We start from the raw sequence: 26,797 nt of genomic DNA on the forward strand, positions 1-26,797 counted from the left end.
CCGTCCTCTCCCTGCCGGGTTCCTTCCTCCGCGCCGGGCCCCAGACTCCCCCGACTCGGGTCCCGGCGGCGGCGGCGGCGGCGGCGGCTCCTGAGGCGTCCGCTGGCCGCGTCCCCCCGGGCCGCGCCGGCTCCGGCCGCCAGGGGGCGCCGTCGGGGGCGGGCGCGGGGCCGTGGCGGCCGCTCCTCTCCCGGGTCCCGGGACCCGCGCCGCCGGAAGTGGGAGGAGCCCGCGGGCCGGCGCCCGCCCCCTGCCCCAGCTCGGCCGCCCCCTCCCCCGCGCCGCCCGCTCAGGTGCGTCCGTCCCTCCCCCACGGCCCTCCCGGGGGCGCGGCGCGGGCGGTGCGTGCGGGCCGGGGGCGGCGGCGCGGGGCCGGGGGCGGGGCGGGGGGGCGTGGAGGGGGCCCGCGCGCGCGGCCCGGGGGGCTCGGCCTGGAGCGGGCCCGGGGGGCAGCGCTGGCCCCGCCGGCGGCCGCGCGCGGGGGGAGGGGGGGCCGGCCCGGCGCGCCGCTTCCCCCCATTGTCCCCGCGGGGCGGCCGCTCCGCTACCCCGTCCACTCGGCCCCGCCCGCTGCGCGCGCCCCCCGCGCCGCCTCGGCCCTGCGCGCGGGCAGCCCCGACCCGGACCCCGACCCCGAGCCCGGCGGGAGCGGTCGGAAATCGGAGCAGAGCGTGGGGGGCGGCGATTCCCCGTTTTCTCTCCGGAGCTCGGTCCAGTGGGGGGAAACTGAGGCACGCGGCGGTGTTTTTAGGGAGGGGTGTGTGTGGACACAGCCCAGTCGCCACCATCCCTGTGCGGGTGTCCAGCGGAGGTTATTACAATAAAAAAGGAGACTCAGGACGAGCCCCGCGTGCCTTTCCTCCCCTCCAGGGCTTCCCCCATTGCCCTGTTTTTCCTGCCAGGCCGGAGGGCCCCGGGGTTGCCCCGCGGCTAGAGGATGGTCTGGTGACCCCAGCAGGGCTGCTGGCCGGGTCCCTCGTGGGGGGCACCCCGTCTTGGAGCTGGTTTTCTAGGCTTGCAGCGATGCAGCCGCTCTCCGAAGCGGTACTTTCTGCCCAGTCCCGGCTTCTCCCAACTTTTCCCATCTGGGGAAAAGGAACTTGGAAAACGCCCGGTGGAGAAGCGCTGCTTCTTGCAAGCACCTCCAGAAGACTCAGGGGAAGCTAACGGAGAGTGCTTTTATTATGGGTGTTTTTTTTTTCCCCAAATTTTAATTTTTGGATTTGGGGGGGGCCACACCTGGCTATAGTCAGGGATCACTCCCGGCTAACTTGGGGGACCGGATGGGGTACCCAGGAGTGAACACTGGTCCGTGCAGATGCTTCACCCCTTGTGTGGTCCCTGCCCGGAGAGTGCTTTCAGTCTAACAGCCGGCAAGGAATTTTTTTTTTTTGAGGGGATTTGGGGTTACACACCACAGAACAGCTTCCTCCTGGCTCTGGGCTCAGGAATCATTCCTGGAGTGGCTTGGGGGAGGGGGAGGGGACTACAGGGGGTGCCAGGGATCAGACTAAGGTGGTTGTGTGCAAGGCTAATAATGCCTTAGGTTTCCAGCTCTCGTAAAGGGATTTCTAAATCTCAGCTAGTAATGCTTTTAGGCCCCAAATAACAACCTTTGGAAGTGATGTCGGACAGGATGGGCATGGGAGATCCTCAGGAGCACAGGCTGGTTTCCGGGCTCGGGCTGGGGTGTTTCACCCAGATGGGATCCCTGAGGCCGAGGAGCCTCGTGGAGGTGGTTTCTCATGGAACCTCCAGGCATCCAGGTGATGGTGTAGCGTGTCTCGGGAGCCAGGATAATCAGGCCAGGCTGCAGGGAGAGGTGCGTTTGCTTGGGTCGTTTCGAACTCCTCACCCGGTTTCCTCCTGCAGGCACAGAGCAGATGGCGGCGCCCGAGGTGGCTGGCATAGCAGCCAGTGCCCCCGACCCTCCCGAATCCTCCTCTAGTTTATGTGCTTCCAAATCCGAGGAAGGCTTCCCCGATGGTCTAAGGTAAGGAGCCCCATCCCCCCTGGGGAGGCATCAAGGTCTGCGCGGTTCTGCGGGACTCTCTGGCCAAACCTTCCCCTTGGGTTCTCCTGGAAACTTGTAAGAAGGGTATGGGGCTGAGTGATAGTACCGCGGGAAGTCCTCTGACCTTGCTCACGGCCCTCCCGGGTTCAGTCCCCGGCATCCCATAAGCTCTGCTGAGCAGTGCTCAAGAGTCATTTCTGATTGCAGAGTCAGGAGTAACCCCAGAGCGTTGCTGGCTCAAAAACAAAAGTCTTGCGTGAAGGGAGGGAAACAAACACGAGCTCTCTCGTGTGTATTTATGTTTCGGGTCCCTGACACAACCTCCTGTCCGCAGCAGGTGTTTGCAGAGTAGCTAGAGGAGACCACAGTAGCTAGAGGAGAACACAGGAGGGGTCCAGTTTACCCTCAAATGCAAAGACTTCCCTGCCTTTTTCTCCATAGATGGTGTGTTTCGTACACATAGATGCATCCTTGCTGTCTTTATTGCGTGGCTGTAAAGATAGTCCTACACATGTTTATCTAACCGTGTTCTTGTGTTTGTCTATACTATAACAGGAGCCAGACTGACAGCACATTGGGGAGGGCACTTGCCTTGTACACAGACGACCCGGGTTCTATTCCCCGTGTCCCATATGGTCCCCCGAGCACTGCCAGGAGTAATTCCTGAGTGCAAAGCCAGGAGTAACCCCTGTGCATGGCCAGGTGTGATCCAAAAATAAATAAATAAATAAAAAGTTGTTAAATATGGGGAAAAGTAAAGTTGCTAGATGGTACTGAACTGGGTATTTTACCTGTGGGAGAGTCCCTGATCCCTAACACAGTGGAAAATACTGTTCTAAGAGCTTTACCTGTTTCGTTGTGTTGGATCCTCACAGTAACTCCAGGAGGGGTGCCAGTGTGTAATCCCTGCTCACAGGTACGGGAACTGAGGGACAGAGTCAGGAACTCTTTCAAGGTTACCAAGCTCCCTTAGGGCCGGCTTGGAACTGAGCTTGACTGACTCCAGAGTCCTCAGTAAATATTTGTCTCTGTGAAGAGAGGTTTGTTGGCGAATGAGTGGAGAGAAAAATTGTGAAGTATCGCTAGCCTTGAACGTGTGTTTCATTTTGTAAATTAAATTAGCCATTCCTGCAGGTAGTGACTCTCACAATAAAGTGTTGGGACTGTTTGCCTGGTGCCAGGTCCTGAACCTGGCACTACCTTGCATCATAGCAGGTAATCCTCTTGCTGAGCCTCAGCCGGGTGACGGGATTGCTGTTGTACAAATAAGCTTAGTCACCTGTCTGGGGTCACACAAAAGGGAGAGGCAGGATCTACACTCTGGTACTTCATATGCCCAACTTATTTATAAGGAATATTTATAATAAATTGTTTTATTTATATTTATTTATATATAATTTATAAGGAATTCACCTCCTCAAGGGTGAATTCAATTTTCTTAATTTATATTTTCTATTTTATGGTTTTTGGGGCCACACCCAGCAATGCTCAGAGCTGACTCCTGGTTCTGCTCTCAGGATTCATTCATGGCAGTGCTCAGGGGACCATATGGGACGCCGGGGATCAAACCCTGGGTCAGCAAGTGCCTTACCCACTGTATCTTTTTAGCCCCTAAATTTTTGTAATAAAGAAAATGAGTTTTTCTAATTTTAGTTTATATAAAGAAATTTCAGGGCCAGAGCAATAGTATAATGAGTAGAGTGCTTTTCTTGTCGCTGACTAGGTTTGGTTTCTGGCACCCCGTATGGTCCCCAGAGCCCACCAGGGGTAATCCCTGAGCTAGCAGAGCCAGGAGTAAGCCCTGAGCACTGCTGGATAGGGCCCAAAAACCTAAAATAGAGAAAGAAATTTTGCATCACAGAATAATCTCAGCTTGAACTAGTAGTAATAAGGAAAGAAAAATTCTTTGATTAACCAACATTCCTGTCAATACTAGTGTGGGGTGCTTGTAAGGTGCATTTGACATTGTCTATTAAAAAAATAAAAAGAACAAAGATATTTTTAAATTTTAGTTTTTATTGAATCACCCTGAGATAAACAGTTACAAAGTTGTTCATAGTTTTTTTAGTCACACAGTGTTTCAAACCTGTCCCTTTGTCAGTGCACATTTTCCACCACCAAAGTCCCCAGTTTCCCTCCCACCTGCCTCCCCCCAACAAAGATATTTAACATAGATTTATTCATTCGTGCATGAAAGGCTTTGAGTTGTGTGTATTGGATGCTATCGTAAGTAGGTTTCAAAGAACTATTTAATAAGTAGGTAAAATGGCCATGAGGATTGATAAAGTATCCTGTTACGCATGTTTGTCAGGCGGGAACGGCAGCTTCCGTTTTGGATTCAGAATTGTTTGAAGTGGGCTGGAGGGACAGTACCGGGTAAGGCTTGCCTAGCTTGGGGCCGACCTGGGACTGACCCTGACACAGCATATAGTCCCGGGAGCACTGCTGGGTGTGGCCCCCAAACAAACAGAAGCCCTGAACAGCCTTTTGCCTGCCCTTCAGGGAATAGCCGTGTAGGCTACACTTTGAGAAAGTTGACGGATGTAAACAGGGACTTTGGAGCTGGGGAGGTGGCTCAGCGGCAGAGAGCTGCTGGCCTGGCTTTTACCCCCCAGCTGCAAAACAGAAGAAAAGTGGGTCTGTCCAAAGAGCTGCATAAAGACGAAAGAAGATGATGATGATGATTTTTTTGTGGCGCCAGGGTCTCACATGTGTGTTTTGCCATTTAGCCCTGAATGAAGATTTTTTTATTTTTTATTTTGGGCCACACCTAGCGAAGCTCAGGACTTACTCCTGACTGCACTAAGGAATCACTGCTGGCGGTGCTCAGGGGACCATATGGGACACGGGGGATAGAACCCGGGTCGTCTGTGTACAAGGCAAGTGCCCTCCCCACTGTGCTATCAGTCTGGCTCCTGAATAATGATTTTTGTGAAATAGGAGTGGGGTGAAAACAATATTTCTGGGGCTGGAGAGATACAGTGGAGTGGATAGGGTGTTTGTCTTGCACATAGCTGACTTGGGTTTAATCTTCGGCCCCTCATATACTCCCCCAAGCGCTGCAGGATAGACACCTGAGCTAGGAGTAGCCTCTAAGCTCTGCCAGGTATGACCCTCCCCCAGTTCCTTCCTTGGGTCACACCCCTTGATGCTCAGGGGTTACTCTTGGCTTTGCACTCAGGAGTTACTCCTGGCAGTGCTCTGGGGACCCTATGGAATGCTGGGGATTGAACGTGGGTCGGCCGCGTGCAAGGCAAATGCTCTCCCTGCTGTACTATTTGCTCTGGCCCTCATCTTTCTTCTTTTTTTTTTTTTTTTTTTTGCTTTTTGGGTCACACCTGGCGATGCACAGGGGTCACTCCTGGCTCATGCACTCAGGAATCACCCCTGGCGGTGCTCAGGGGACCATATGGGATGCTGGGATTCGAACCCGGGTCGGCCGCGTGCAAGGCAAACGCCCTACCCGCTGTGCTATCACTCCAGCCCCCTTTCTTCTTTTTTTAATCATGAGAATAGTTATTATTGAGAGCCCTCAAGCATGGGTAGGTATCACCCAAAATCAAAAAACAAGAATGCTTTCTTTTCCTTTTTTTTTTAATCATGAGAGTGATTTCTGTTGGTCCCTTATTGGGAACTGTCTCAGAACCCCATTCCTTCCCGCCTGGCGCGTGCAAACCAGAGGCTTGTACCTGTCCGTTCTGACGGTGGGTGTTTTCCTACCTGTGTCTGCCCTGCTGGTGGCTGTGTGAGGGACTGCATGTTTGGGCCTCTGTAAGATGGGGAGTTGAAGAGGGAACCTTTTCCTCTTGTGTCTTTGATAGCCCCAAAGACCCTGCAGAGAAGCACAAGAGCTCTCCTCTGTCCAGTGTAAGTAGCCCGGCAGTGACCACGGAGAATAACAGAAATGTGCATTTGGAGCAGCCAGAGCAGGACCCTGGTTCCTCCGCCGATGACACTTCGGCTGCGCGCCAGGCGGCTTTAGAAGGCGACTTCATAGCTGCAGCCCCTGGCCTTTCTGGCGGGGGGTCTCAGTCTGCTCTGAAGGACGCGGCCGGCAAAGCAGGCGAGGAGGGGGAGCGCCTCGTGCCCGAGAGTCTCCAGCCAGCCTCTCCCCAGCAGCCTGCCTCCGGGAATGGCTCTGCAGACCTGTCCCCGGCAGCCTCCGTCCTGAAGGAGGGGGGCAGGGACGCAGGCTCGGATAGCCGCCCCGTAGTACCGCCTGCCTCTGGCGTGGAAGGAGGCCGAGCGGATCAGGACAGCGCTTCCCCGAAGCTTTCTCAGAACATTGCTGTCCAGGTCGAGTATCAAGTTTCTACTCCTAACGTGCGTGCGCGGTGGGCGGTTGATCTGTCCACGTGCTCGGGCCGTGGCTAGGAGAGGTGTCACGATTCCCCGCAGTCAGTGGCACACGGCTGACTCCACGCGAGCCACTCGAGCCGCCTCTCTCTGTGGCCCCTAAAATAGTGCAACCCGGGGCCAGCAGTGACTTGGGACTTTGTCACGTATGACGGCAGAGTCACGGATGTGTGCGGGTACGGGGAGCAACCCTTGTTGACTCTCTCCGAGGCGGCCGGCCGGCTCTGCCACGCCAGAAAGGATGGGCACTGTGGGTGGGAGCAGGGAGGCACTGACCGCTGGCCTCACGCTGCAGGCTGGCCTTCAGGTGCTGATGGGTTTCCCGAGGCTCTTAGGGGGGAGGGGGATGTTTAGTGCATGGGGGACGTTTGAGGCCCTTTGCCGGGATCCGGATGGTCAGCGAGAGGCAGGCAGCAGAAAGCCGCTCTTGTCTGAATGTGGGGCTCACATGAGTGTGTCTCGTAAAGTGTCTCTGAGTGTTTGTGAATCTCGTTATTTTCCTTTATAGACTGACTTTAAGACGGCGGACTCAGAGGTAAACACAGACCAAGACATTGAGAAGAATCTGGTGAGTGATGGAACAACTCCAGCAGGCCTCTGAGCCCGGTAATGAGAAGGCCACAGCCCCTCTGGCGGGCGTGGTCCAGAACCGGCCCTGACAGAGGGTCGGCTCGCTGCTTGGTCACGGTCGAGGTGGGAGTTTACTCATGCGAGATCTTTAGGCCGTAAGATGTGTTAACTGAGTGGAAAGGGGCGGGAAAAGTGCTTGTTGGCACTCGCTCAATTGGGTGTTTGGTGCACCTTGAACAGGACAGCTGGGAAGAAGTTTGTTATTGGCGTGCGTTAATCATGGAGGGCAATAAAACATTTCTGGGGCCAGAGTGTCAACTCGGCAGGCTTTGTTTTGATTTCTGGATTTGAGGCCGCACCTGGCTGTGCTCGGGGCTGCTCCCAGCTTCCAGTGCTTGGCGGTTGCTCTCGGCCACGCTCGGGGGACCTTGCAGTGTCGGTGTCTGCGCCTGAGTCGGCTGCGTGCAGAGCCGGAGTCTTACCTCCTGTACTATCCCTCTGGCCTCGCGGGGGCACGGGGGTTAGCTTATTTGTTGTTGTTTTTGGTTTTGGGGACACGCCTGACCATGCTCAGACTGTTCTCCAGGCTCTATGTTTAGGGATCACACCTGGCAGGGTTTGGGGGACCATAGCAGGTGCTGGGGATCAAACCCGGATTGGGCATGGCCCGTCATTTTAATAATCCCTGATTGAGAGGGCGGTGATGAGAAAAGCGTGCACACTGCGTCTGCGCAGGCTACATCGTCCTCCCTTGGTCCCTGCAGGTATCAGGTGTGTTTCCGTAGAATCAAGAGAGAGCCTCGGCCTGGAATCCAACCCCCGCCCTGTGTGGTCTCCCCGGCGCCAATGGGCATGACTCCACACATTGTTACCTGTGCTCAAAAGCCGACCCCCTCCCCCCCAAAAAAACGCCAGAGGAATGGATAGCAATGGGTGGGGCCAACTACAAAGTTACCAGTATTAGTGCTTAGCAGCAGGGTAGAAATTGGCCAGCTGCTGGCTAGCAAGGCCCGGGCTGGTATTTTGTTTGGCTTCTATACTCCTGGGTGGCATGCGTCCCACATGCTCTTCAAAAGGCAGTGAAACGTGGCAGGTGTTAAGCAATTTGGTTCCTTGGCAGGGGATGTGGTTTAGCAGTCTAGTGTTTGCCTTGTGTGTATAAAGCCCATGTTCCAATCCCTGGCATCACATGTATGCACACACACGTACATTCTTATTTAAATTAAGTGAACGTGCCACTTATGGCCAGTGTTGTCATTCTCTCTCTCTCTCTCTCTCTCTCTCTCTCTCGCTCTCGCTCTCGCTCTCGCTCTCGCTCTTTCTCTCGCTCTCTCACTCTTGCTCTCTCTCACTCTTTCACACACACACACACACACACACACACACACACCTGTGTTCTTATTTTCATCTGTTTCATTGTCCATGGCACTTTGGCCAGTACACACACACACACACACACACACACACACACACACACACACACACACACATGTTCTTATTTTCATCCATTTCAGTGTCTGTGGCACTTGTGGCAGGTAGACACACACACAGACACACACACGCACACATACACATTCTTATTTTCATCTGTTTCAGTGTCTGTGGCCCTCGTGGCTGGTGACTGCAGTGCTGTTCAGAGCACTCTGCCCAGGAGCCAGAACAGGAAAATGGCTGTTTCCTGTATTTTGGTCATGCAGTCCGACTTCTCTGCTCTTGTCACTGATAGGGTAAAATGATGACCGAGAGAACCTTACTGAAGGAGCGCTACCGAGAGGTCCTAGACAAGCAGAGGCAAGTTGAGAACCAGCTCCAGGTTCAGTTAAAGCAGCTTCAGCAGCGGAGGGAAGAAGAGATGAAGAATCACCAGGTACTCGGCCTGGCTCGCGCTTGGGATTCTGTTTCTGAATGAGCAGGAGTGTGTGGGGTGTGTGGACCCCGGCTTCAGCACGGGCGTGTGGAGGCTGCCCCACGGCGGTCAGGCAGATGCCAGCAAGGCGTTTGAGAACTGCCCTGACTGAGCCCAGTTCTGACATCTGCTTCCTGGCAACTGTGCGACCCCCGGAAAGTGGCTGCGAGTGACCCTGGCACCTCACCCATTGTGATGCAGTCACAGGCCAAGGCGATCAGCGCTGTGGCTGATGTGGGCTCCTCCCCCAGACTCCAGACTCCAGCTGAAAGCCCGGGTAGTCATTACCCAGCCTTCTGACCGACTGGCCGTAAAGCCCACGTCCCTGCCCCCATCAGGTTGCGTTTGCTCGAGAGGCTCACAGGACTCAAGAAGCTGTATACTCTTGGGGCACAGGTGATGACAGAGAAATAGACACAGGGGGCAGGGGCAGGGGAGGAGAGCAGCCAGACCGTGCTGGCCCTGCTCCCTCCAAAAGACCAAAGGCTGTTCGCAGACAGTGTATTAGAATGTGAATTCATTTGGGGCTGGAGAGGTAGTACAGTGGGTAGGGCCCTTGCCTTGCATGCTGCTGACCCCAGTTCGATCCCTGGCAGCCTCTGTGGTCGCCCAAGCACCAGCACGAGTAATTCCTGAGCCAGGAGTAACCCCTGAGCATTGTCAGGTATGGCCCAAAATTAAAATAATAGTAATTAAAAAAATAACCGGGGGGGGGGCTGGAGCAATAGCACAGCGGGTAGGGCATTTGCCTTGCACGTGGCTGACCCGGGTTCGATTCCCAGCATCCCATCCCATATGGTCCCCTGAGCACCACCAGGAGTAAGGAGTAATTCTTGAGTAGTGCAGAGCCAGGAGTAACCCCTGAGCATTGCCAGGTGTGACCCAAAAAGCAAAAAAAAAAAAAAAAACCCTACTTAGGGGCTGGAGCGATAGCACAGCGGGTAGGGCGCTTGCCTTGCACGCGGCCAACCTGGGTTCGATCCCCGGCATCCCATATGGTCCCCCAAGCACCGCCAGGAGTAATTCCTGAGTGAAAAGCCAGGAGTAACCCCTGTGCATTGCTGGGTGTGACCCAAAAAGCAAAAAAAAAAAAAACCCTACTTATTGATAACTTTATAAAGGGTGGAGTTGAAGTTGAATTGACAAAGGGGATGACTTAACCTTCATTTGATTTATTTTGGGCAATATGGGCTAATGCCAATAATAAAATCCGAGACTTCATACAAAGCTTGTGCTCTACCACTGACCTTTATCTCTGCCCATATTTTTTTATTGTGTGAATGCATGTATTTGTATGCATGTATGTGCACATATACATACTTAAGTAGTAGAAACAGTTTATGTGCATATGTATTTAAAAAGTGAAAATAGAGCAAAATATAATAACCTCACACATAACTAAGTAGAACCATAACAAAGCAAAACAAGACCATATTTGTTGACAGATCAGACCCCACCCTGTGCAAGACGGTCTGTCAGCATCCCTGACAGGTGTGCCTTTAGCCTCGTTTGAGCACCAGAAGTGGAGAGTTTGGTGCTTTGCAAGGCAGTAGTTTTCATTTTGGAATAGCTCTGATTGTTAGGAACGTGTTCTTCTATTGAGTTGAGATTGGCTTTATCTAATGTTCCTGCTCCCATTGACATCGGCTTTCAGACGTCATCAGCGAGGTTCCTTCAATTCATTTGAAGTCACTAAGTCAGAATGGAAGTTTGTGATAGTTGAAAATAACAGAGTGAACTAATTTATTTCCTTCTTTGTGTATTACTGTGATTGCCGGGACTCAGGAGATATTGAAGGCTATCCAGGATGTAACGATAAAGCGGGAAGAAACAAAGAAGAAGATAGAGAAAGAAAAGAAGGAGTTTTTACAGAAGGAGCAAGATTTGAAAGCAGAAATTGAGAAGCTTTGCGAGAAAGGTAGAAGGTAAGTGATTCTATTAAAAATATTCCATGATTCTGGGGCTGGAATGATAGCACAGCGGGTGGGGCATTTGCCTTGCACGCGGCCGACCTGGGTTTGATTCCCATATGGTCCCCTGAGTACCGCTAGGAGTAATTCCTGAGTTTAGAGCCAGGAGTAACCCCTGTGCATCGCCAGGTGTGACCCAAAAAGCAAAAAAAAAAATAATAAAATAAAATAATTCCATGATTCTGTGTGTGTGTGTGTGCGCGTGCGTGCGTGCATGCGCACACATGTGCTTTTCCTACAGGAATAGGCCTGTTTGTACTGCTGGATTCTTTTCTTTCGACATAATTTTATTGTTTGTCTTTTGGGGTTTGGGGCCACATCTTGCGATGCTCAAGGTTTCCTTCTGGCTCTGTGCCCAGGGATCACTCCTGGTGGGACTTGAGACTGTACCCGGGTTGGCTATGTGTAAAGCGTGTGTGTATGTGGGACTATATGAAATGCCAGGATTTGAACCCTGATTGAGCGCGTGCAAGACACATGCCCTCCCCACTGCACTGTTGCTCTGGTCCTTGTGTTCTCCTTTGGAGGGGGCTTGCATGGGCCTCACCCAAGGGTGCTCAGTGCTTGTTCCTGGTTCTTTGCTCAGGAGTGACTCCTGATGGCTCTGGGGAGCCACGTGTGGTACCAGGGCTCCAGCTGGGGTCAGTGGGATGCAGGGCAAGCACCTTAACCCTGTACTATCTCTTCCACCTCTTGGAGTTTGCTTTTTTTGGCGTGGTTCGTTGTTTTGGTTTTTGAGCCACACCTGTCAGTGCTCTTGGCTCTGCGCTCAGTGATCACTCCTGGGGGGCTCAGCAGGCCGTCTGGGGTGACGAGGATTGAACCCGTTTGCCAGGTGCAAAGCACGTGCCCTCCCCCGCTGTCCTACTGCACTGTTTCTCTACGTGCTTGAGCTTGTCTTTAAGGGAAGCGGGGGCTGGGCTGCCCCAGGGCTGCTCAGAGACAGCTCCTGGCTCTGCTCGGGACTCATTTCCAGCAGTGCTTAGGGAACCATGCACAGTGCCAGGGATCGAACCCGAGACTCCTGCCTGCAGAGGTGCTGCCCAGCTTCCGCATCCCACTTTCGGCCAGAGCCATCATCCTGGTCCTGCGCCCACTCCGTCAGCCCTGTGTTTTGTCGAGTGGATTCATTTCCCACCACTCTTGCAGCTCCTTGAATTCCCAGCCTAGATTCTGGATCCAATACCTGAATTATTCCTTTACCATCGCCAGTTTTCTTTTCTTTTTTTTTTTTGGTTTTTGGGTCACACCTGGCGATGCACAGGGGTCACTCCTGGCTCTGCACTCAGGAATTACCCCTGGTGGTGCTCAGGGGACCATATGGGATGCTGGGATTTGAACCCGGGTCAGCCGCGTGCAAGGCAGACGCCCTACCCGCTGTGCAATAGCTCCAGCCCCCATCGCCAGTTTTCTGTCTTTTTCTTTTTTTCCCCCGGGGGCGAGTGGGGACAGTGTGGGACTCACCCAGCAGTGCTCGGAGGCTGCTCCCAGCAGCTCCTGCGTCTTGCTGGGGGTGAACCCAGGACTCCCATCTGCACAGCACATACTGCAGCCCTTTCACCCTTCCCCAGCCCTTTTCCTTTCCCCGTGGTCCTGTCCCGGCTCGACTTCCCCATCCCTGCTGTTCTCCTGCCTCGCCTGCTAATAGACTTGTGTATCCCAGGGTCGGTGGAAGTTGTGTAACACTGGCTGGATCCCTGGGGCCCCTCTGCATCTCTTCTTCAGTTGGTTTGCTTTGTTTGGGCGCCACACCCGAAGTGCTCCTCATAACCTGGTGACTGAGGGTCACTCCTGACAGTACTCGGGACTGCGAGAAGCTGGGCTCAAATGGGGGCCTCTTACATGCAAAGCCTGTGCTCTGGCCCTTGGAATTGCCCCTTATATGTCTAAGCTCCCCTGACCCCTGTCTAAGCTGCCACCTGGGTCCCTGACCCCTGTCGAAGCCTCTCGTGTCCTGCTTCCCTCTTCAATCCTGGCAGGGGATCTTGCCTTTTGTTTCACTGAAAAAAATAGAGGTTATCCAGAAAACTGTCTTTGAATTTCCTAATGATGAGCAGACATGCTGACCCCCTTTTTCTGTCCTCATTTCTGTCCCCCTGTGTGTGAAGCCAGAGCTTTCTAAAGGCCCTGCTCACCCTCAGAGCCGACCCCTGGTCTGTTATATGCACCATGCTCGTGTCTGTCCCTCTGTCTTTTTTTTTTTTTTTTGTCTTTTTGTTTTTTTGGGGTCACACCCAGCGATGCTCAGGGGTTACTCCTGGCTCTGGACTTAGAAATCACTCCTGGTGGTTCTGGGGGACCCTATGGGATGCTAGGGATCGAACCCAGGTCAGCCATGTGCAAGGCAAATGCCTTCCCTCCGTCCTTTTTTTTTTAAAAAATTTTTTTTAGTAGAGAATCACTGTGATATACAGTTACAAACTTATGAACTTTTGTGTTTGCATTTTAGTCATACACTGATCATTTACCCATCTCCCACCAGTGCCCGTTCATCTCCACCAATGATCCCAGTATCCCTCTCACCACCCCCACCCCATCCCCCCTACCCTCTGCGGCAGGGCATTCCCTTTTGTTCTCGCGCCTTTTGGGTGTTGTAGTTTGCAAGACAGGTATTGAGTGGCCATCATGTTCAGTCTATTCCCTCCGTCCTTCTGTTTTCATATTTACACCTCAACTGCTGCCTCCACTACGAGGCAGCTCTGAGAGGACCCATGCACCGATGATCTGTTGGGTGCATTGAAAAAGGTCCCTTAAAAACATTAAGTCTTCAGACAGGAATGATGGCTGGTTTCTCACACCTCTTCTGGCTGGTCCATTTTCACTGGAAGGTCCTGCATGCGCCCTGGAGTTGTTCTGGAGTTCTGGTGCTTGGCAGGGGTGTCTCGAGGCATGCCCTGGAGGGGTCAGGCCTTTCTTGCCCTTCCTCCAGTCTGTCAGGGTGCTTTTGTGCCCTCAGGGTAGTCTTCCTGGGTGCTGAGTTTCCTGCATTGTCACTCAGAGCTTCCAAGAGATTGGAAGGGAAGTTTCCAGGCGGCTCCAGGCATGCGTGGGCTTCGAATGGGAACAGTACTGCTTTGTGGGAATTCCTTGACTAGAATATGTCACAGGCCAGTGTGGTGTCCGGGGACGGGGACTACAGGGAATGTGAGCCCGAGAGCGTGAGCCCGGAGACCTGGTTCCTAGGGAGGTGCCCATTTGTGCAGTTTGATACCGCAAGTACCGCATCTTCTTTTGCTCTCCCGGCTTAGCACATAATAATATTTTCTTTTAGAAACAGAGCTCATAAAAGTTCTGGACACAGGAGATGCATAATTAGAGATTTGTTAGAAATATGCTAGATGAATTATGGGGAGCGGCTGGGACGTCAGCCACTAAAGTCTCATGGAGAGGTTTTGGAAAGAGAATTCCGAGGCTAGTGGTGGTGAGATGGAGAGGAAGAAATGAATTCCAGAGGACCAGTGCCCGATTATTTTAAGGATTAGGACAGAGGAAAAAGCAGAAAAATAACTTTTCCTCTTACTTTTGTTTTTGTTTGGGGGCTTAGGGGTTACTCCTGGCTCTGCACTCAGGAATTACTCCTAGCTCAGGGGACCATATGGGATGCCAGGGGTTGAACCCAGGTTGGCTGTGTGCAAGGCAAGCATCCTACCCACCATATCGGCTCTCTGGCCCTTATGAATGCATTTGTTCTGAGATAAACCAAAAGAGTCAAAAAGAGATTCAGGACTTGCTTAGCCTGAGCTTCCCTCGAACCCCTGTCTCACTCCTTTGTCTCTGTTTCTTTGCCTGTTTCCACTCTGGAGAAGCCTGTGTTTGCTCTTAAACACATACATCTCTCTTTCTCTCCCCTGTGTATCTTTCTAGATAAGTATATAAAAAAAAATACCTTGCTTCACAGGTGGGGGAGGGGTTCAGCGCTCACAGCATCCAACTGAACCTTGAAATTCACTTGGGCGATGTGAGCATCTGGTATGTTTGCTGCTAAGATTCACACTCAGCGTCATCTCAAATGACTCGCTGGTGCCAGTACTAAACGACTGTGATCAAAATAGCAAGTCTCCCGCATCTATAGATTTATCTGTGTGTCAGGTGACATTTCAGAGACGAGATCGTCCTCGTTCCAGCCACATCCTTGCCGACTCGCTGTAGTACAAACCCGAGGTGCTGTTTCCAAGGTCCTGTTGCAGGGCCAGCGTGTTCGTGCACATGGCAGGGGCACAGGCTTAGTGTCCAGCAGTCCTGGCTCCTTCCCTGCCCTGTACTGGCCCCCACAGGCATTGCTGCGAGTAGCCCCTGAGCATCACCACCTGGGACCTTGTCCCATGTCACTTTGAAGACCGTCGACAGTGCGAAGTGAGGACTCGGGGTCTCGCGAGATGAGTGTTGCTCTGTACACCAGTCCCCCACAAAGACTTGCGGGACTGTGAGCAGCTTTTCTAGACAAGTCCTGCGGCCTTGCTGCCATCCCCTCTCCGCTCTACCCACTGAACTGCCTTGCCCCTGCCAAGGCTCTCTGCTCATGTCTGCTCTGTTCCTTGCGTGATCTTCCTGACAGTTGTACTGTGCAAGGGTCTGTGCTCAGCAGTTCTTGGGGACCACCTGGTGGACCAGGCCTGTGGTGCTGGGGACAGGGACTTGGAATGTCGGGATTACCGTTTGCTGGCTCCACCCCACGGGGGCCACGTTCTTGGATCCCGCACTGACTGTTATGGTCTGCCCAGACTTCCTCATTTCTTTTTTTTTTCTTTTTTCTTTTTTGGGTGACACCTGGCGATGCACAGGGGTTACTCCTGGCTCTGCACTCAGGAATTACTCCTGGCGGTGCTCTAGGGACCACCATATGGGATGCTGGGAATTGAACCCGGGTTGGCCACGTGCAAGGCAAATGCCCTACCTGCTGTGCTATCACTGCAGCCCCCAGACGTCCTCATTTCTTTTGTTTCCTTGGCAGAGCTGGACTGTGGGCTCCCAGGGACCAGGAATTTGTGGCCCCGGCTTTTAGCAGGAGGGCTGCCTGTTGGTGCCTGGAGGGATTCTAGCCTCCTAAACAGTATGTTTGCTGTTCTGCCGATGGAATTTCATGGCTGATCTCACTCATTCTGCGTTGGTTTCTGTTAGTTTTCACTCAGAGCAAAGGGTTTCACCCCAGATTCAGGAGAGGTTTTCCCGGAGCACCAGCAGGTTTTGTTTTATTACCTTTTGCCTGGCTTGCTAGCATGTTCTGAAAGGAAGGCGCTTGGCACGAGGGTCTATATCTTTTTTTTTTTGGGGGGGGTCACACCCGGTGATGCACAGGGGTCACTCCTGGCTCTGCACTCAGGAATTACCCCTGGCGGTGCTCAGGGGACCATATGGGATGCTGGGATTCGAACCCGGGTCGGCCGCGTGCAAGGCAAACGCCCTACCCGCTGTGCTATCACTCCAGTCCCCAAAGGTCTATATCTTAATCTTTAGTTCTGTTTCTGCGTCTTTTTTGGTTGTTACTCGTTTTTTTTTTTTGTTTGTTTGTTTTTGAAGCAATATGTTAATTTTATAAAAATTTTTAAAATGTATTTTTATAAAGTTGTTTACAGTAATTTGATTACATTCAATGTTCCATCACCAATCCCACCACCATATTCCCACCACCATATTTTGAGTTATTCCACTCCGATCGCCAAAACCTTGCCCCAAAGCAGAATCTAGATGATTTATTTTGTACTGCTTGTTATGAATAATCTGCTAAGGATTGTTGGAAAAAGTTTCCTTAGAGGAAAGTGTGTGAAGATTGTTGTATCACCCTGGAGCCATTAAGCCCTTGTATAAAGTACAAGACTTTAAGGAATTTTAAGATTTTAAATAGGGTGATACAGTCAGAATCAAAATTTTTTTAAAAATTTATTTTTTAATTAGTCACAGTGAGGGTACAGTTACAGATTCACACATTTTCGTGCTTCTTTTTCCCTCATGCAATGTTTAAGAGCCCATCCCTCCACCAGTGTCCATTCTCCACTACCCATGAACCCAGTTTCCCTCCCACCCTCCCAATCCCATCCCCACCACCCCACCCCGCCTCTGTAGCGGGGCATTCCAATTTGGTATCTCTCTTTCCTTTTGGGTGTTGTGGTTCCAAAGAATCAACATTTTTAACTGGATGGTGACTTTGGGGTCCTGAGGCATTTCTGCAGTGTGTTGCTTTTGTCCTCTTCCGAGGTTTATTTGTGAGTCTCTGGCTCATGGCAGTTAATGAGCTTAAGTGGCCCCAGAGGCAGTTTGTGGGCGTGACAGCTGGGCTTCGGGAAGCAAAGGGAGGTGGGGGGAGGTAGCCCATTTCCGACTTTGCGAGAGCCTGGAGATTTCAGTCACAAGTCCCGCATACCTGGGTTTTTCATGAGATTCACTCATGGGGAAGGCTCGTCCGAGCCTGTGGCGATCGGCTGTGAGCAGGTGGCGATCGGGTTCTGGAGGTTTCTGGCTCCTGGGGCTTGTTGAGCAGTGGTGGGACTCACTCCAGGTTGCCCCAAATAAGACAGCCTAATGTGGGGTCCAAAGGCATCTCTGCGGCCTATTTCTGAGTCTTGATCGCCTGCTGTTCTCCATTAAAAGCACCCAGTTTTCACCTTTGGGGACACAGGCCTATCAGTTTTAGCTTCTGTGAAGGAAGGGTTGTGACATGCTGGGTAACTAATGCGTATTGAGCTCTCGTGTTCGCCATAGGCTGTCATTTCCTGTACACCATCGGCTGTCATTGGTGTTACGAAAATGGCTCACAACAGCTCTGTGAGAGATGTATTCTTCTCTTACTCGTATTTCGCCTCAGGAAAATGGGGCACAGAAAGAGTCAGTCATGTGCTAACGGCTGTTGCAAGAGAGAAATTAGGTCTGGATTTAAAGGTAGAGACTGGGATAGCTCAGTGGCTTTGCCCTTAACCACGATAAGAAGCTTTCCTCTCCACTTCAGTCCAGCTCCTCACTAGCCTGTGGTGCTGCTGGTGCTTACTTAGCATTATTGACAATCGTGAAAGTGGAAATAACCTGGACACCTAAATAAGTACTGCTGTGTATGCACTGTGCGAAGTTATTTTTAAGCTCACGTTTTTAAGAGGATAGGCAGATGCATTAGGTTGTAAAAGTAAGATGAAAGATTTTTGTTTGAAAAGTGTATATATTGAATTTGCAAGTTGCCTATATATATAAGTATGCAAATATATTTATTTTTTTTAATTTAAATTTTATTGAATCACCATGTGGAGGGTTACAAAGTTCTCAGGATTATGTCAGTTATACAGTACTCAAACACCCTTCCCTTCACCCGTGCCCATATTCCATCACCAACCACCCCATTATACCTCCCGCCCCCTCCCGCCCCCCCAGTCCCCGCCCTTGTAAGTGATAAGTTTCACTTCGTTTACGCTTTATCTTGGTTGCAGTCCATGTTTCAACACATAATTCACTATTGTTGCTAGGGTTTCCCCCCAAAAAAGAGAAGACAGTCCCACTGTCAAGGAAGCATTTGATGGCTCTCCATTGCTGAGAATGTAGAGATATTAAGTCCCGCTGTTTGTTACATAACTTTTCTATTTTTTTCCCCCCTCGTCCCGCACCACCGAGATCACGCCTGTTTAGTAATCACCACACTGCCTGACAAAGGGAAAACAAACCAAAAGAGATGGTTATTTCTCGTCATCAGCCGGCGTGGGGCTCTGGCTTAGTTGATAGTCTGGTAGAATGTCTGCAAGCAGTTTCTGGAACCAAAAGTAATACGCTGGTATCGGCCCCGGCTCAAGATTCCACTAGCGTCCCGCTGTTCCAAGTACATAATAATTTATTCCCTTGCATCCGATTCCCACTCCACCAGGTCCGTGTCAGCTTAATGGACATCATACTATGGTTAACGCCACGCCGCGTTTCTTCCCGAGAAAGAAGGATATTTCTTCTCAGCTGGCGTGGGGATATGGCTTAGTTCAGTCTATAGAGATGGCTACCACTTTGGTGGCCTTCAATATTTCAGCAAAAGACTTACTATTCTTGTTAGGATTTCCCACCAAAGTCCGACCCGTTAAAAGGGAACCATTTCATATTGGTGATGATTAAATGACAATAGGTTGCGCGGCCATGGCAGCAGCCTCGCGGCTTTGAATTTCTGTATAAAGTCCAGGGAAAGTACAGCCAGAAATTACACGTCGCTACAAACTTTAACCCTATTATGGTCCCCCCAAAGTCCAACCCATTACAAAGGAACCATTTCATATTGCTGATGATTAGATGACATTAGGCTGCCGCGGCCGCGCAGTTTTGGGTTTCTATATAAAGTCCAGGGAAAATTCTGCCTAAAATTCTATCGCTACAATCTTTTACCCTTTTTTTTTTTTTTTTTTTTTTTTTTGCTTTTTGGGTCACACCTGGCAATGCACAGGGGTTACTCCTGGCTCTACACTCAGGAATCACCCCTGGCGGTGCTCAGAGGACCATATGGGATGCTGGGAATCGAACCCGGGTTGGCCGCGTGCAAGGCAAACGCCTTACCCGCTGTGCTATCGCTCCAGCCCCCTACAATCTTTTACCCTTTAACAAAAAACTTAGTACTATTGTTTGGAGTTTCCCCCCACGTTAAGCCCTGCCAAAAAGGAACATTTACACGTTGCTGACAATTAAGAGATATTAGGTTATATTAGGAACCATTTCATATTGCTGATGATTAGATGACATTAGGCTGCTATTGCAGCCGCGCGGTTTTGGATTTCTATATGAAGTCCAAGGAAAATTCTTTTGGTAATTGCATCACTCGCTAAAAACCGGCTATAGCCTCACTGCGTTCAAAAAGAAAGGGTTGAGAGAGAAAAGACCATACCCTGCCGGCAGCGCCTGGGCCAGAAGCTCCCAGCACACAGTTTGGAGGCATTTTGGGGGCGCCGCTTGTGTCCAAAGTGGTTCAGTTGCCTCCGGGGTCAATCTCGCGCGGGGCCGCAAAGGAGCGTCCCCACATGGCTCTGTGCTTAAATCTATATTTATTTTTTTAAACTATAAAAAAATTATATATTTTTGGTTTGGGGCCATATCCAGAAGTGCTCAGAGATCACTCCTGGCATTGCTTAGGGGACCAGCTGGGGATTGTACCCACCAGCGTGCAGAACAAGTGCCCTCTCCGATCTGCTCCAGGGAGCGATCTCCTTCTCCCCCGGGCTGCCCTGCTGCCCTTCTTGAAGTCTGGTGGGAGGAATCAGGTGGGACAGGAACCTCAGCTTCTCTCCTCCAGTCCGGATAACTTGAACCCTTCCTCAGCCGAGTCCTTTGTCATCCTGGGACACGGCTGGCCCGGTGCGCAGGCCTTGCCTTTCCTCCCCTCAGTGGTCTGGGTTTCTTGCCTTCCAGGGAGGTGTGGGAAATGGAGCTGGATCGACTCAAGAATCAGGATGGTGAAATAAATCGGAATGTTCTGGAAGAGACAGAGCGGGCGTGGAAGGCAGAGGTGAGCGGACTCCATGCTGAGGCCCCAGCGTTGGCCTCCTAGGTGGGATATGCCTTGGTCCTGTGTGGCACCATTAGCCTCAGAAGTATTTACCGTATAGCCACACACTCTGCTTTGGTCATCTAGCAGGAACCTTGTTTATGTGTAATTAATAATGTGTGTGTGTGTGTGTGTGTGTGTGTGTGTACACGCTCTCGGTTTCCGTAGATCTTGTCACTGGAGAGTCGGAAAGAATTGCTAGTGTTGAAATTAGAAGAAGCAGAAAAAGAAGCCGAATTGCACCTTACTTACCTCAAGTAAGTACCTTCCCATACTGAGAGGGTTTTTTTCTATTTATCCCAAGCCTGTTGCTCTGGCCTTTCGTCAAGACGTCTGTAATTGCTTTAATAGTTGTTCTGTGATTTCTCTTGCTCTCCTATAAAACAGGGCTTCTTAACTTACTTGAGAAATGCCAGAAAGATGTGGCAGTTGATTTGGAATAGGTTGTAGGTCATTGCGAGTTCAGCATAACTCCGTTACTGTTGGCCAGTTTGGGGGCAACAAACTGGCCCACTCACTCATATGCCCTTCAGCCTAAAGCTAGGATCTAAGGCATGGCTTTCCAGCCCTTTCCCCCCGTGGACTGGCAGCTGAGAGCCACCGGAACTGAGTGGTCACTTTCCCTCTGAGCCCTGTGAGTCGTGGACACGTCCTGTCTCCCTCCCACAGTTTTCTCACTGCATCTGTGTCTTGGTCTCATTTCCAGTTGCGTACGCATTATCTTTTATGCCAGTAAAAGCATAACAGATGTCGGGTGGGCTGGAGCAACAGTGCAGCGGGGAGAGCGTTTGCCCTGCACACAGCCGACCCAGGTTCGATCCCCGGCAACCTTCTGGTCCCCTGAGCACCACCAGTAGTTCCTGAGTACAGAGCCAGGAGTAACCCCTGAGCATCGCTGGGTGTGGCCCCCAAACAAAAACAACAACAAAAACCCCAGAAAAAGCAGAACAGATGCCTGGGGATTTGATCTCTGTAGTCGCTTCTCTTCCTGAGAGCGCGTGCTCAGGCGGGCAGCGGCCTGTTCTCCAGGCTTGCCCTTGCTCTCCGGTGCCAGCCTGGTCCCAGCCGAGGCGTTGCTGGAGTGGGAGCAGCGAGGCAGACCCTCCGAGCCTGGCCCTCCTGCCCGTACCCGCTCCGCCCTCTACCTGCCCCAGCCCCCCGGCCTGCTTTGTCATCATGGAGACTTTCTTTCACTCTGAAAACGACTCTTGGTTCCTTGGAAGGTCGACCCCCCCGACACTAGACACAGCTCGGTCCAAACAGGAGTGGGAGACCAGGCTGAACGGAGTTCGGATCATGAAGAAGAACGTTCGGGTGAGCCTAGGAGTGGGCGGCCTGGCGTCAGGGCTGCTCCGTGCAGGCCCCCTGGCACCCCACAGCCACCGTCGGCATTGCCGTGTGGGGCCGCCGCCTCCCTGGGCCTCCTGGCCCCGGCTGGCGCCCTCCACCCAGCCCCGTGCCAAGGGCCCCTGCCTCTCTCTCTAGGACCAGTTCAATAGCCACATCCAGCTCGTGAGGAACGGGGCCAAGCTGAGCAGCCTTCCTCAGATCCCCACCCCCACGCTGCCCCCTCCCCCCTCAGAGGTAGGCGTGCTGGCGGGAGGCGGGGAGGCGGGCATGAGGGGGGAGCGCCTTTATTTGGGGTAAACGGCTCCTGGGTTTCTGCTCCGGTTTCCTAAACTCACGTTTCCTCCGCCTTGTCCCCTCTCCTGCCCTCTGCAGACAGACTTCCTGCTTCAGGTGTTTCAGCCCAGCCCCTCCCTGGCTCCTCGGATGCCCTTCTCTCTTGGGCAGGTCACAGTGCCCATGGTCATGCCCAGCGCAGACCCCCGGCCCTTGTCTTTCCCCATCCTGAACCCCGCCCTCTCCCAGCCCAGCCAGCCCTCCCCGCCCCTTCCTGGATCCCAGGGGAGAACTAGCCCAGGTTTGGGTCCCCTTGGCGGCCCCCACGGCCCACACATGCCCCCTGCCGCCTCCGTCCCGCCTCCCCCAGGCCTGGGCGGTGTTAAGGCTTCTGCTGAAACTCCCCGGCCCCAGCCAGTTGACAAACTGGAGAAGATTCTGGAGAAGCTGCTGACGCGGTTCCCACAATGCAATAAGTACGCAGGGCCCAGGGTCCGCGTGAAACGGGCTTGTCGTTCGGAGTGGTTCTCGGGTTCCGAGACGGGGTGGGGTGGGGGCTTCCCGGACAGTCCCCCAAGTCCAGCGCGAAGTCGCCCTCCTGTGACGTTTCTCCCTCCCCAGGGCCCAGATGACCAACATTCTTCAGCAGATTAAGACGGCGCGCAGCACGATGGCCGGCCTGACCATGGAGGAGCTCATGCAGCTGGTGGGTGCTCGCCTGACAGAGCACGAGCGGATAGCAGCAAGCTCCCAGGTGAGCCCCGCCGGGGGGGCAGGAAGTGGGGGGTAGCCGCAAGCTCGTGGGAACTCTGTGGGAGCTGAGGGCGGAGGGTGGGGCTGTTTGCTCTCTGGCTCCCTTTGGGAAAGTGACCGTGTCACCTGCTCTGTGCTCTGCTCTCGGCCCTCACTCTGGTCGTCTTTCTGCCCACAGCCGCTCGGTCGCATCCGGGCCTTGTTCCCGGCTCCGCTGGCCCAGATCAATACTCCGGTGTTCTTGCCTTCTGCCCAGGTCTCCTACCCTGGGAGGTCTCCACACGTAAGACTTCCTTGAAATGAGGGACCCAGAGAGGCCAGGGGGTGAGGGCGCACAGATGGCGCTCAGGAAGGGCCCTAATCACCCGCTGGGGTGTTGGCGGCCCCCGGGCAGGTGTGGGAACACAAGCACTTTTCCGGCAAGACTCTGTTGAACTTCCATTTCTTATGATACTAAAGCTTTTGACTTGGTGCAAAGTTTCGGTGAGCTTACACTCGCATGAGCTCCCGGGCACGGAGCGAGACGCCCGCAGGCCCTGCCTTCTCACTGTCCTCTCTGCCCTGCAGGCTCCGGCCACCTGTAAGCTGTGTCTGATGTGCCAGAAACTGGTCCAGCCCAGCGAGCTGCACCCCATGGCGTGTTCCCACGTGCTGCACAAGGAGGTCAGTGCCACCCGCCTCGCTGTCCGCTCTTGGGAAGCCGGGCGCTGTACTGAGGCTCAGACACTCCGTCGTCTCTGGTCTCTAGGCATAAAGGTCACTGGCACCGCGCTGCTTCCTCTTACTCTCTTCCCTCCAGGGGATTGGATGGGAAAACCATCTCAGCAGCTACAAGCCATTTTGTTCTTTGAGGTTCCCCCCACCCCCCCTAACCCCCACCCCCGCCCTTGCCAGGGATCAGACCTGGGGCCCCACACATGCAAGGCAAGTGCCCTGTTCCTGCCCAGCTACACTGCAGCGCTCAGCACAGTCGCTGCAAACTGACAGTAAGATGCATGTGTCTGCCCCCGTTAACTTGGCACTGCTGCGTGGGTTGCTTAGAAAAGAGGAGTGGAGTCAGGAGTCTAGTATCGGTCAGTAACTTGCTCGAAGGCCTGTTCCAAGATCATGTTCAGCAGCTGACGGGTATTCCTGCCCTGCTCCTCTCACCAGGCAGAGTTAAGACTCTTAGCAGCAGGGCTGAGGCCGCCTTTATTATTTCGGGGGGTTGGGGGTGGCGTGTGTGTGTGTGTGTGTGTTCGTGTTCCCACTTTGTGTGTATTTTCCCACTTTGTGTGTGTGTGTTCCCACTTTGTGTGTATTTTCCCACTTTGTGTATGTGTGTTCCCACTTTGTGTGTATTTTCCCACTTTGTGTGTGTGTGTGTTTTCCCACTTTGTATTTTCCCACTTTGTGTGTGTATGTGTGTGGGTGTGTGTGTGTGTGTGTGTGTGTGTGTGTGTGTGTGTGTGTGTGTGTGTGTGTGTGTGTGAGTACAGCAGGGAGGGCATTTCCCTTGCACGTCGCCAAGCTGAGTTCAAACCCGGGCACCCCATATGGGCCCCCCCACCCCAGCCCCCAGCACCACCAGGAGTGATTCCTGAGTGCAGAGCCAGGAGTAACCCCTGAGCATCACTGGGTGTGCCCAGCCCCCACCCCCCAGAGCAGCAGTAAGTTGAGGGGGATGGGCGCTGGGAGATGGGGAGGGGATCCACATGGGTCCCGAGAGGCACGTGCCTCGCAGAGGGAGTCGCGGCTGTTTGCTGCTGCTAATGTCCGCTCCAGAAAGGGCCCGGCTGCTCTCGAGTTTCTTTGGGAGTAAAAGCTGACAGAATAGCCCCTCCCGCCCCTGGGTAAAGGTTTGCTGACTCAGCACGTGGTCTGCAGCCTGCAGCCTTTGGAGCCTGGACACCGGGCGCTCACTCCCTCCTTCCCTTGTCTCCCCCCGCACCCCCCCCACACACCTAAACCTGAGCCCTATCCGTCTGCCTTTCTTTTCAGTGTATCAAATTCTGGGCCCAGACCAACACAAATGACACTTGTCCCTTTTGTCCAACTCTTAAATGACGGAGCCGACGGGGGAGGACGCCAGGAGAGACTGATGTGAAGCGCGGGTTCGAGATTTCTAAGACTCTATATTTATACAGCAACATATCCTCATGCCATGTACATTTCTATTATATAGGTAACGTGTGTATAGAAAGTCTGTATTCCGATGTTTGTGAAATGAAAGTGTGTATATCATGCAGAAATGGTCTGTCCCCCTCCTCCCACAGTCCCGGGGGGCGAGGGGGGGCTGCCGAGCATAGGACAGGTGAGGTCACTTGTCCTCACGCCCCGCCACTCTTGCCTCGGGCTGTCCCAGACCCAGGGACAGCCCCTCTGGGTGGCTGCCGATGCTCGGGCCCTTCCCCCTCTGGCGGGCTCAGCCTCCACCCGCTCTCCAGGCTCCTGTGAACCCTGGTGCTCACCTGCTGCCCAGCCTCAGTCCACTCCTGGCAGGGAACCGAGACCTGCTGAGTTTGGCTCCTCACCGGCTCTGAGACATGCGGTCCACAGGAGTCTGACATCAGCAGAATTCACAGCTGGGCCAAGTTTCCCCCCCTCGGGCCCCAGCCCACCCCCCCAGCCCCGCCCACTCGAGGCCTTGGGCCCTCTTCTTTAGGGACTGGCCTAGCTACAGACCGTAGCTTCACAGCCCCCTCTGCCTCTTCTTGGCATCTGCGCTCAGCTCAGGAGCCCCTCTCCCGCTGAAGGTCAAGGCCAGGTTGCCAGGTGGCCTCCTGTGAGCTGCAGGCAGGCCCTCGGAGAGGAGAGGTCTGTGCAAGAGTACTCTCTGGATCTCCTTGGGGTCCTGAGCTCCCGACTTGAAACCAGAAAGCTAAGGGACCTGCCTGCAGGCTGTCCCGGGGCTGGAGGCTAAGGGGCCGGGGTCCAGCCTGTCCCTAGGCTGCTGTGACTTGGGACACCAGCCTCTGCCGGCCGAGCACTGTGGGTCCCGAGCTTCCCAGCCGAGCAGAGCCTCAGGTCTGCCCTTTGGTCTTTGCTCCTAGGGGAAACGGCTTCCACTCCCTTCACTTTTGGAATTAAATAAAAGTTAAGTGTTGATAGAGCAAAATTAGCTCCAGGGCAAGGACATCCATCCTCTCATCCGGGCCCTGCAAAGGCTTCCTGGTCCCAGTGGCCCCACCCAGGGCTGCTCGGACTTCCCCGTCTGACCACCTCTCCGACCTTCTCTCTGCTCCTCTCTGCTCTTCCCTTCTCCGCCCCTGCCGCCTTCCCTGCTCCACCTGACCCTTTTTTGTTTCCTGGCCCATCGTCACCGGCCCCTCATTCTCTTCTCTGCCCCGCGGGGCCCCGGCTTGTTAGCTAGCACCAGTTTAAGGAGCTGGATCTGGGGGCTCCCTTGGCATGTTGTAGGGACGAGACGTCTGCGGCCCTCCCTCCTGGCTCAGGAGTGCCGTGACCCCCGAGCTGTCACACGTGGCCGAATGGAAGACTGGCGCCTCTGCCCTCTGCTCCTGTAGGGGTGCGGGTGGAGGGTGTCCTTTGCTTTGCAGTCTGCAGATTTTCTCTCCCCGCATCCATATTGGCAGCCGTTGGGCTGCCTGCAGTGTGTCCCATCAGACCTGGCAAGCATAGGAATTAGTCTACTTATATCAAAGTGTGTTGCTTTTCCACAAATCTTTGAGCCAGTGGGGGAAGAAAGTATGGAGTGAATTGGGGGTGCTTCTGTGGGTGCTCGAGAGCCAGGGTCACAGCAGGAGGGACGGGGGTGCAGGGCTGCAGCCTCCCCAGCTGCCTTTTCTCCTTCCCATTCAGCATCAGTCACAAAGCAACACTTAGGGAGCCCCTTCCCCTCCCCCTGCCGCCCTTTCCTCCCTCTCCCTTTGCACGTGGGCCTGCGGGGAGGGGCCGGGCCTCCCCCCACCCTGTGGGGAAGGTCCCAGAAGCAGTGAGAGGAGACGCAATGTCTGTTCCGGAGTAGAATTTACAAATAGAGATATATAATACATATTTTTACAAGCAGAAGCTGTTGTCAAGCTTTTTTCTTTTCTACGCTCGAGAGTTCCGGTAGCCTGGGGGCCAGTGGGAAGTAATGCCCATTTAAGGAGAAATCTAAAGACGCCCAGGACCAG

General features: G+C 53.4%; 1 protein-coding gene across 3 annotated transcripts; it reads left to right on the plus strand.

The window, feature by feature from the left end:
- The first annotated feature begins 171 nt into the window (after positions 1-171).
- Positions 172-26,690, plus strand: RNF214 (ring finger protein 214). Of its 3 annotated transcripts, none has more exons than XM_055132696.1 (15): positions 172-293; positions 1,873-1,993; positions 5,836-6,310; positions 6,879-6,938; positions 8,667-8,807; positions 10,632-10,771; positions 20,168-20,264; positions 20,472-20,560; positions 21,527-21,617; positions 21,789-21,887; positions 22,026-22,402; positions 22,548-22,680; positions 22,858-22,962; positions 23,247-23,342; positions 24,660-26,690. In XM_055132696.1, exons 2-15 carry the CDS (start codon positions 1,884-1,886, stop codon positions 24,723-24,725), a joined length of 2,079 nt encoding a protein of 692 aa, XP_054988671.1. In that variant the 5' UTR covers positions 172-293; positions 1,873-1,883; the 3' UTR covers positions 24,726-26,690. The 3 variants fall into 3 exon arrangements, with proteins under 3 accessions (XP_054988671.1, XP_054988672.1, XP_054988670.1); XM_055132697.1 differs by lacking the exon at positions 172-293 and adding an exon at positions 318-341; XM_055132695.1 differs by lacking the exon at positions 172-293 and adding an exon at positions 677-1,373.
- The last annotated feature ends 107 nt before the right edge of the window (positions 26,691-26,797 follow it).

Source organism: Sorex araneus, chromosome 3 (assembly GCF_027595985.1).
Source record: "Sorex araneus isolate mSorAra2 chromosome 3, mSorAra2.pri, whole genome shotgun sequence".
NCBI lineage: Eukaryota > Metazoa > Chordata > Mammalia > Eulipotyphla > Soricidae > Sorex > Sorex araneus.

Excerpts from the sequence above, each read along its gene's own strand:
- RNF214 (XM_055132695.1), top strand. The coding sequence starts at position 1,319 with ATGCTTCACCCCTTGTGTGGTCCCTGCCCGGAGAGTGCTTTCAGTCTA. Across the intron at positions 20,265-20,471 it reads AGCGGGCGTGGAAGGCAGAG|ATCTTGTCACTGGAGAGTCG; the intron begins GTGAGCGGACTC and ends CGGTTTCCGTAG. Across the intron at positions 20,561-21,526 it reads TTGCACCTTACTTACCTCAA|GTCGACCCCCCCGACACTAG; the intron begins GTAAGTACCTTC and ends GTTCCTTGGAAG.